Here is a 10987-nt window from a genome sequence, read left to right as displayed (position 1 = left end):
TATTATATATATACTATAAATTTACTATAGCTTACTATATACTTACTTATAGCTTACTAGCATGAGCTTACTATAAATTTACCTTCTAAATCCGCCCCTGCCAAACTTCATTTCCTTCTTATGGTAATCCCTAATCTAACAAGTAGACTATAGATGTCTAAAAATAATTTTTCTCTATTTATCGTTACAGCGTACAATCGTTCAATTACTATGGTAGCAGGAGTCACCAGTGGATTTCTCTATCTACTTACAGACAACATGTCACTGCCAGAACTCGCTATGTTACAAATGAGACCTCACGGAATTTTTCCAGAACATAAATTATTGTCTAAACTTACGATGGAAATAGTAAGGACACTTGTATTTCGTTATTTTTCCTGTTCATTGTTTTTAAATAACATTATTGTCTAGCTGTATCTTAAGGGTATCTTTTACAAATTTAACTCGTCAGTTTCAATATGACGAAGTGTTTGCACCTCCAGATCACTTGGTTGCTAGAGTAAGCAGACATTTCATCTGAGTTATATAGAAAATTGTGGCGGCTCTACAGGAAATCACGCCGGTAAAGAAAATTAACGTTAACCGATAAAATATTAACTTTTAATGATGTGATTTCGCTTTAGAGTCAGCACTGAAGGAAACTAAGGTTGCCCACGGTGTTAAGTTTTAAAGATGTGACTTCCCTTAAAAGCCAGCGCTGTAGGAAACTAAGGTTGCCCACGGTGTTAAGTTTTAAAGATGTGACTTCCCTTAAAAGCCAGCGCTGTAGGAAACTAAGGTTGCCCACGGTGTTAACTTTTAAAGATGTGACTTCCCTTAAAAGCCAGCGCTGTAGGAAACTAAGGTTGCCCACGGTGTTAACTTTTAAAGATGCGACTTCCCTTAAAAGCCAGCGCTGTAGGAAACTAAGGTTGCCCACGGTGTTAACTTTTAAAGATGTGTCTTCCCTTAAAACCTAGCGCTGTAGGAAACTAAGGTTGCCCACGGTGTTAACTTTTAAAGATGTGATTTCCCTTAAAACCCAGCGCTGTAAGAAACTAAGGTTGCCTACGGTGTTAACTTTTAAAGATGTGACTTCCCTTAAAAGCCAGCGCTGTAGGAAACTAAGGTTGCCCACGGTGTTAACTTTTAAAGATGTAACTTCCCTTAAAAGCCAGCGCTGTAGGAAACTAAGGTTGCCCACGGTGTTAACTTTTAAAGATGTGATTTCCCTTAAAAGCCATCGCTGTAGGAAACTAAGGTTGCCCACGGTGTTAACTTTTAAAGATGTGACTTCCCTTAAAAGCCAACGCTGTAGGAAACTAAGGTTGCCCACGGTGTTAACTTTTAAAGATGTGACTTCCCTTAAAAGCCAGCGCTGTAGGAAACTAAGGTTGCTCACGGTGTTAACTTTTAAAGATGTGACTTCCCTTAAAAGCCATCGCTGTAGGAAACTAAGGTTGCCCACGGTGTTAACTTTTAAAGATGTGACTTCCCTTAAAAGCCATCGCTGTAGGAAACTAAGGTTGCCCACGGTGTTAACTTTTAAAGATGTGACTTCTCTTAAAAGCCAGCGCTGTAGGAAACTAAGGTTGCCCACGGTGTTAACCTTTAAAGATGCAACTTTCATTAAGAGCCCGCACTAGGGTGTATTGAAAAAAAAACTTTTTTCCAAAATGTTTAAGGTGGGTAGTGCGGAAAAGTAGCCATTTGTGACCAAAAGGACGCCTGATTTTTAAAAGATTTTTTGGAGGTCGATTAGGTGATGCACATCGACCTTGAAGTTTTGGTATTGATTTGGGTATACAACACGCACAACAATTTCACAAAATATTAGGCTTAAAATACCTCTGTTCTATTGATGTTTTTCAACTGGTTTTGACTATTAGTTTCATAGGCGTCTCTGGCGGGGGGTAGAGGGGGTCACGTCCCCCCAATATTTTGAAATACATAATAAATAGGTTGGGCTAGGTAGCTCCATTTTAATCACTTTCTTCGATGTCCGCCCCCCCCCCAAATTTTACATGCCAGAGACGCCAGTGATTAGTTTTATTTGAAAGTTTTCCGATATAAATGATTAAATAAAAGAGTTGACTTTCTAATTGCTTACTGTCCAGCGCTTCATTTATTTTCATAGCTTATTATTCCTTGAAAACAACCCAGAGCTCACCACGAGGAGGAGGCTGGACTGCGAGGTTCACTCACCCATTCACTCCAAGTTATTGGGCAAACATGGTTTTACTAAGGGTCAAACCTTGGGTGCAGTGGGAATATTCCCGGTGGGAAGGAAAATAAAAAAAACTTCTCCAGAAGTGTTTAAGGCAGAATGACAAAAAGATTCCTTTGACAGTAGTTGTGATGTGGATACTTTTCTTTTTCTTCTTTTTTCTTTTTCTTCTTTTTTCTTTTTCTTCTTTTTTTCCTTTTTTTTTATGGAAAATGATTATGGTTGGTCATATCGTTGAGGAATGGTGTTTGAAAACTGTCTCGTGTACTTTGTATTGTTGCCTGATCGAAAACAACCGTCCTCTACTGGAATAGAACCGTCCTCTTTCGATCGGAGGGCAGAACGTTATTTCAATATACGTATTCGAGATGCATGATCGAACTGTGTGACGGAACCCCATTTATAATTAATACCGCAAAGTTTGTTCAACGTAGCTAGAAACATCTTTGTTTATAGAAGTTAAAAAGAGGGCAGTTCAATCAGGCTAAGTTTGCCCAATGTAACTTAAATTGTCTCTGTCTATAAAAAGAGAAAAAAATCCGGTTCAATGAGGCAAAGTTTGCTCATTGTAACTTAGAAAAATAAATCGCCTCTGCCTATAAAATAAAATAAAGCCAAGTAGATCATGATGCTCGGATTACACTTAAACCAGAAGTCCATATTTAATTTACAGTAGGTCTGTATTAAAAAGGGATATGAAATCGCTACAAATGTATACAGGTAAAGCTCACAGATGACGAGAAGAACCCTAGCAGAAGTAGTGTGACGTAGGTATGGGCTCGCCCACTTTTCGCACGGGGGTTTCAAATAACTCCACGGAATAACACACATATAACTTTACCCGGAGTAGCAGACGACATCTAAGTATAGACCACACCTCAAAAACTTAAAATGGACTTGACCGTGTCGTTGACCTTTCCCCGCTGCCCCTGTTTTAGGGTTCTTCACGTAATCTGTGAGCTGTATATATACTGCAGAGCAGTATATTGTTTACGTAACATATATTATTTTTGTACCAGGTTGTTTATTATAACAGTATTGAATATCATTATTAGAAAATACTAATGCTAAAATTATAATTTTCAGATTGACAACAGGGAATTATCTCAAGGGTTTTTTAGATCTGAGTCATGTTCTTCGGTCTTAGATACAGCAAGCGACGTATGCGTTGCTAGATTGACCCAAAGCATTACGAGAAGTTACTGCAATTGCTGTGTTTTGTTTCTCCCATATGACAGTAAGTTATTGTTTTATTATAACTACTAGCTGTAACGTGCGTGTTTAATAATTAGAATAAACAAACGCATCGTCACTGGTCAGTGTAACAAAACGCCACCACCAATTTATAACTTAGGGGACAATCAGAGAATAGTAAGCTCCGAAATTCTTAACACGGATCTAATAAACTATAATTATCTATTGGCAATATATGACAGATCCTGTACTGAAAAATATTTACTACAGACATTCAAACCTTTAGCACATTAAATTCCAAAAATATACGATTTCTGCAACTATCTAAGTTTAGAAGTTGAATGAAGAGTACAGAATAACGCGCGAACACTGAAGCGCTTGGGAAAATGCTTCCAGGCAGAATTTTTAATTTCGGTCGCAAGATGGCACTGTTCCACCATTCAGTGTTATCAACTCAATTGAGTTGATTTTAGTTTAGCGTCCCGTTCAGCAGCGAGGCTATATGAGACGTGGACCTACTGATTAACGTGGAATCCGAACCACATGAGTTATCAACTAAAGAACCTACATCATTTCCGTAAGTCAATCATTATTTTTTTCTATAAATGTATAACATGTAACATAGTGGAAATGTCTTTTTCACACTGAGGGAATAGTTTTATAGAAAATGTTTGAAATCCCTTTCCCCTCTTAGGATAAGCATTCCAATGAAAGAGTAATAATAAAAAATAATAAGGTAATCTATTTTTGACATACATTTTGAACTCCTTTTCTCTTTAGGATATGTCCGTTAAACAATGTGATATAATAGAAACCTTTGGTGTAGGTACTAAATATGGTCCAAAATTAATTTCAAACTGGTATGCCCTTTTTTCTTGATATGTTCACATACGAAATGAAATGAAATGAAATTTTGAGTTTTACGTCCCACGGTTATGCCGGTTAGGCTAAAGGAGACGGTGAAGATGAGAGATGAATGAAATGGTGGAATGAAAAAAGTGGGAGGAAACGGGAGAACCCCGAGAAAACCCACGCACACGGTGTTTGTCCACCACAAAGTTCACTTGGCGGGAGCAGGGTTTGAACCCGAGACCCCTAGCACCAGAGGTGAACGCTCTACCACTGAGCCACCGCGGCCCCATATGTCCACATCCGAGGGGTAAACAGAAAGTAAGGTTACAAAGCCTGCAGTGAAACGTGTATATGTTATTTCATACAACCAATACAGCCAACAGATACTGTAGTACATAAATTAGGTTATATTTCAGCATAGTTTCCATTCCATATTGGTTGAGGCACTTGTCGCATCGTGGGACGAGTTTGAACATTCCTTCCTAGTAAAAAAAATCCTGTCCTTGCGTGTTCAACCACGCTGTCACGACGTGCTTCACCTCCTCGTCTGAAGCGAAGCGATGGCCTCCTAGGTGCCTCTTCAAGTGTGTGAACAGGTGAAAGTCGTTTGGAGCGAGGTCCGGGGTGTAGGGAGGGTGAATGTAAGTTTACAGTAAGATTCATCAAGTCAGCCGAAAAAGCCAGGAAACTTATTGAAATTGGACATGAATTATTTATTCATTTATTTCAACTCTCTTTTTGTCTCTCTTTTTAAGACTTTTTAGCCTACATTTAAAACATTGTTTCTTAGATTAAGACACATTCGGAGTTAAATTTTTATTAAGATTCTAAGGAATATTAAATCAAAGTACAACTCTCTCTCTCTCTCTCTCTTTCTCTCTCTCTCTCTCTTACACTGATACAATTAAATTGTCTTCTTTGAAGGTTGTGGAAAGCCACTTTTTGATGAGGAGTTCAAACCAGTGCACTTTGGAAAATGTAAAAATTCAAATCAATGTAAGTAAATGCAATACTAAATCTTGTGAAGTGAAATTATTGTGTCTACTGCCAGAAGGAAATTAAATATATTAAATCATCATTATCGTTCTAATTTTCTAGTTCATTAACATTTAACGTTAAGATTTCGCGTTAGGTAAGCTTAATTCTTTATTTATTAACGGTACTTTAAAGTATTTTAAAGCTTTAAAATACCACCGAAAAGAAATAATTATGGGAAAGGACTCATACATTGTATTCGAACGGTATTCCTTGGAAACAATTTTCTCTGTTTCACAAATCGACTAATAGCCAGTGGCGAAGCGCAATCCCACAAGTAGGGTAGGCCCGATAAACTAATATTCCCATTAGCTCCACTACAAATACTGTATTTTGAAGTGCAGTTCATATTTTCTTCTGTCTGGGATTTGCAGGAAAGATGAGGAGTTTTCTCCTCACTCACTGTTTTCATTTCCTACACATTTGAAAATGGAGGGAGAGAAAAAAAAAGTAAATTCTTACAGTTAGCTGTCAAATTTCTTGGATAAGGGTTTGTTACTCGCATCTCTCACTTTAAAGTAAGTACAATACTGTTTTTAATTAATGCATCACGTGATAATGACTTCACTAGAAATGTTAATGCTCAGAAGGAACTTCATTTGAATCAGCTCAAGATATTTAATAATGTATTCTATGTAGTGGTATATTTAATGGGAATGACTTCAGGGCTTAAGCACTCACCGAAATTTTATCGCAATTTTTTTTATTGTTTTATATAGCAGAATTTTCAAATTTCCAGAAATAAAGTTAGCAAAGCTCCTCCCGAAACAAGCAAAGCCCCTCGAAACAAAATCGTAAATACACCATTGATTCTATGAAATGGTAAACTTAACTAAAATTACGCACAAATATTATTTTACGGTACGTTTGGTAAATTTATACATATGTTTAATGTATCAGACTTACATTTTACAAACTATTATGGACCAGGCCCCATGTAGAAGAGAAAAACAGCTACTCTGAATAACTCCTATATATCTAAATAAAACAAGTTATCACTAATAGAAATACATAATTCTACACAGGAACTTCTTACTCTATGTTAAAGAAATCATTTAATAACGTCTTAGCATTGAAAGATGCCTTCAAAACTAAAACTAAACTCCCAGAGGCGAATTCCTGCACCTTCCCAATAATGCGTGAAATCCCCAGGGATTTGTGGATTATAGCTTCGTTCCCTGAGCACCGTAGCCCGTAAGCCTCTCTAGCAAGCTGGTGAGGCTCAAACGGAAGGGTCTCCAAGTGTTTCCAACCTACTATTTTTTTACCAGAAAACTCGAAATGTTGAAGTATTGACTTTATTTTATAATCGATCAAAGATAAAGAAATTATACAGTAGAAAACAGGGTAGGCCCGGCCTCAAAGCCTCATAGTACGCTTCGCCACTGCTAATAGCTGGCAGCATGATGTAGAAGACAGGCATTTCCCGCTAAATCCATTTTGTTTTAGATGGGCAAAAGGGCTGAGTCGCTGTTTTCACTTTCCACTGTACAACGATATTGTATATTTGTACGATATTGTTTATTTGTAACACTTCCATTTTTTTGTAATTTTAATTATTGTGGGCAAAAGGTGTTGCTTAAAAGTGCGTAGACTGTGATGACGAAGAGAAAGATATAAAAAAAAAATATGTTGATAATGTTGATAATATATGATTTTTAACCGTTGTTATTGTAATAACAAATTCGTCGTTTTTCGGGGTTGCTATGACAACCAGTAGTTGTTGATTGATTGTGATACTAAGAATGAATATAGATAATGAAAGCCGACGCTGTCTAAAATTACTGTGTATTATTGCAAAGTAGTAGATATAAGTGATTGATTAAGTTGTGTGATTTAATTGTACGTGATATCCTATAGTCATTATATTAGCGAACTAGGAAAAATAACGATTAGATCTATATTTAAGTAGATATCGTTAAATATAAATGGCGTTATTCCACCGGGAACCTTGAGACTTGTTAGAAGTTCAGAGTAAACAGTCTTATATTTGTTGATCACCACGGATTACATTTTATTAAGGAACGAGAGAAAGATATATCGCAATCCAAAAATGAATATATACAGTGATGAAGGCACCAATAGTGGAATTGAAGATGTTCATTCGTCAACGAATGTTATGACGGAGCTTATAAGACAGTAGGACAACAGTTAAATGCTAAAATGGACCAAGTTACGCAACAGATTACTCTCAACAACGAACAAATTACGCAGCAATTGGATGCTAAAATCGAACAAGTAACGCAGCAGTTCAATAACAACAAGAAACAAGTAGATGCCAAGATGGAACAATTGATACAACGTTCAGATACTAAGATCGAACAAATATCCAAACACATTGATACCAAATTGGAACTAACCGATATTAGAATAGAACTGATTATTCACAGTTTTGCGATAGTGCAAAGTTCCGTCGAAGCAGTAGAAACCAGAGTCAACAACCGCCAGAATCGCATAATGAAGTTGCAAGAAGTGCAAACATCAAGGAAAGATTGGGGACAGCAGATAGATCTATTGACCCAGTCATCAACATGACTTGTGTAGACCAAAATGCCAACGGAACCAGACTACGAGAGGAGGGCAGCATTTCAGCCGAATGTTATTACGAAGAAGAGGACGCTGCTTCCAGTTCTGAAAACCAAGAAAGATTAAGACAGAAAACTGATAATCACGACAAATTTAGAAATACAATGTATTATATTATAATTTCAAAATTAGTGAAATTAAGTCGTTGACCAAATTCAGTGGTAAGTCCCAGGATATCCCGGCCAGTATATTTTTTTTTAAATTTGAACAATAATGTGAATTGATTGGCGTAGGTGAGCATAGTTTTCTTAAAATTTTACCACATGTTTTATTGTCACCCTGTTCGGCATGGTTTAATGCTGTTAGAAATAATTTACGTACCTATTCAGATTTCAAAATTGCTCTGTTATCCAATTTTGAAAATGACTTTTTGATGGCAAATCGGGAGGCGCTTATTAAAAATAGACATTATGATCCTAAAGTAGATAAAAAAAAATCTCACTGATTTTGTAATCACGGCATATATAAATTGAAACTGATCAATCGTTATCAACCTGAATCACGCGTTATCGCGTCAATACGAATGTTGTTACCTTTTATGCTACAGCAAATCTAAATATCGTCCCAGTGTATTCATTTTAATCATTTACTTGTGATAGTTCAAAACTTTGAAAGTCAGATGAAGTTGCAAAGTAATTCTAACCGAAGTCAAGCCAATCACTTACCTATTTGCAATATTAATGTTAAGGAAAATCGTAATTATAATGTAAAAGTTAATTCTGGATTTTCTCGTATCGGTAATATAACTGAACCTAATTGTAATGTTAATATGATCAAATCTAATTTTAGAAAAAAACAGAAATGGTAGTCATATAACTATTAGGAATCATGGAAATAATAGATCTAATTATCCACGCACCCCCAGATTTCGCAGTAACTACACAGATGGCAGAAATTTCCAGAATAGGAATCAGACAACTGGTGAAAGAAATAACGTACAGAACCGTACCCAAGATAGTGCCGTTCAATGTAGTCTAATCGAATTGTTTGGGAATGTCACTTAAAACTAGATATGGCTGACGTGAAACGGGTTAAAGCCACATCAGCAACTTATTCGCAAGAGTGTAAAAATAGAGGTTTAGATTTTTATAATGATGCTACCAATTCATTCACTAATTCTTCTATAAATAAAATTAAGCTTAAGACTTTAGATCATAGTAATGATCATCAATATATCCCCATAAGCAACTGTTACCGAATGTTTGATGATGAGATAGAAGTATGTTCCCCTGATAATGACTGTTTTCTTGAAAACATTTTGCACTGCTAAAATACATGTTAACATTAATGCTATTCTTCTTCAAGTTATTGATACAGGAGCTACCGTATCACTTCTTTCATATTTCTTTTGGCATGAACTTACAAAGAACTATTCTAACCGTAGACTGCAGAAGATAGATAATTTGCTTTTAGTTGATTATACAGGCAAGCATAAAAAGAGAGTAATGGGGAAAACGCAAGTAGTAATCGCTATACAAGAATATGAAATTACAATTCCTATATTAGTTATAAAGGAACTAAATGAGAATGTGTTAATAGGATTGGATTTTCTAACTCAATTACGTGCAGTCCTTGATTTCTGAAACAAAATATTTTCCATACATACTCACAATGACAAAATTGTTCAAGATTTAATTCCAATTAGTGATAACGTTGCTTGTCAATGCCAGCCTCTTATAAATAATTCTATTTTAAGCGTAAGTGAAGGTAATAACAATGCAACAAATATCAAGGATCTTGAAACTGAAGGGGCTATTACAAACAATAGTGATCAATTATTTCGTAAATGTGTTGATGAAATTAAAGAACCCATTGTTAGCACACATGAAAAATTTGAGCCTCAGCTTAAGAAAATTCTTTATAAACATAGAAGTGTATTTTCTCAGAGACCTGGTTGTTGCAAAATCTTTGTGTATGATATTGAAGTTTATACCGAAATTCCAATTATAACGAAACCATATATTATACCATATCGATACAGAGAGGAGGTAAGAAAACAAATTAGTGAAATGCTGCGAGACGGTATAATAAGTCCCTCTCAGAGTGTTCACTTAAATCCGTTACATGTAGTGCCTAAAAAGGACGACAAACGATTGAGATTAGTGCTTGATTTGAGAACATTGAATAAACACATAAAATTGGAACAAGTAAGGTATCCGCCGGTTGAAAAAATTCTTAGTTCCTTACAGGGATATACAGTATTTGGGAATCTGGATCTCGTAATGGCGTGTAATCAAATCTTATTAAGAGAAAGTTCCAGACCATAAACTGCTTTTTTGTTTGAAGGACAGTTGTATGAATATAATCGAGTCGTCTTTTGTTTAATTAATGGCAGTGCCGCCTTAGCCTCATGTTTAAATTATGTGATAGGACAGGATCTCCGTACCAGTGTGATTGTCTATGCCGATAACATTTTAATCATGATAAAAAGAGCTGAAGATTATTTGGAAAACTTAGATGTTGTACTGGAATGTTTGAGAAATGCAGGCCTAACTGTTAATATAGAAAAATAAAAAAAATTAAGGAGTGTATTGAATTTTTAGGTTACACTATAGATGTGCAGGGAATGTGTTTTAGTGAGTCTAAGATTCAAGCTATAAAGGATTTGCCAGTTCCTACTAATTTAAAAGAACCCCGCCAAGTTTTGGGATTGTTCAATTGGTTTAGGAAATCAATACCTCGATTTGCTGAAATAGCTCAACCCCTATTTTCAATAATTAAAAAGGGAATTCCGTGGTAATGGGGTGTTCTTCAAGAAAAAAACTTCTATAGTTTGAAATCTTGTATTATGGAAAATATCGCTTGAATCATTCTAGATTTGATCATCCCTTTTATGTTCAGTGTGATGGTCCCTTATTCAGAATTTCTAGTATATTATGGCAACCAAGTCCTACTGTGGAAGAGGCAGCTGTGATACATTGCATCAGTCGTACATTGAAGAAATCAGAGAAGGAATACACAACCACAGAAATCGAACTACTAGTTGTACGCTTTGCGCTTCAAAAGTTTGCTCCATACATAAGTGGTTGTCATTTCATAGTTTTATCGGATCATAATTCTTTACGTCATCTCAAGCAAGTCCAAGGATACAATAGCCGTTTGCTGCGATGGTCC

At 35.9% G+C, this 10987-nt stretch overlaps 1 protein-coding gene across 1 annotated transcript in view; it reads left to right on the top strand.

The window, feature by feature from the left end:
• The first annotated feature begins 222 nt into the window (after window positions 1–222).
• LOC145691577 (uncharacterized) overlaps window positions 223–10987 on the top strand; it is a 38386-nt gene continuing 27621 nt past the window's right edge. The window contains exons 1-3 of the mRNA XM_081766986.1: window positions 223–348; window positions 3293–3443; window positions 5177–5248. Of these exons, the coding sequence (XP_081623112.1) occupies window positions 259–348; window positions 3293–3443; window positions 5177–5248 (313 nt within the window). The 5' untranslated portion in view covers window positions 223–258. The remainder of the gene's footprint in view (window positions 349–3292; window positions 3444–5176; window positions 5249–10987) is intronic.

This window comes from Thermobia domestica, chromosome 8 (assembly GCF_964235325.1).
Source record: "Thermobia domestica chromosome 8, izTheDome1.hap1.1, whole genome shotgun sequence".
In the NCBI taxonomy this organism is placed as follows: Eukaryota; Metazoa; Arthropoda; class Insecta; order Zygentoma; family Lepismatidae; genus Thermobia; species Thermobia domestica.
Note: the sequence above shows the minus strand (reverse complement) of the source record. Positions and strands in the feature narration are given on the sequence as shown.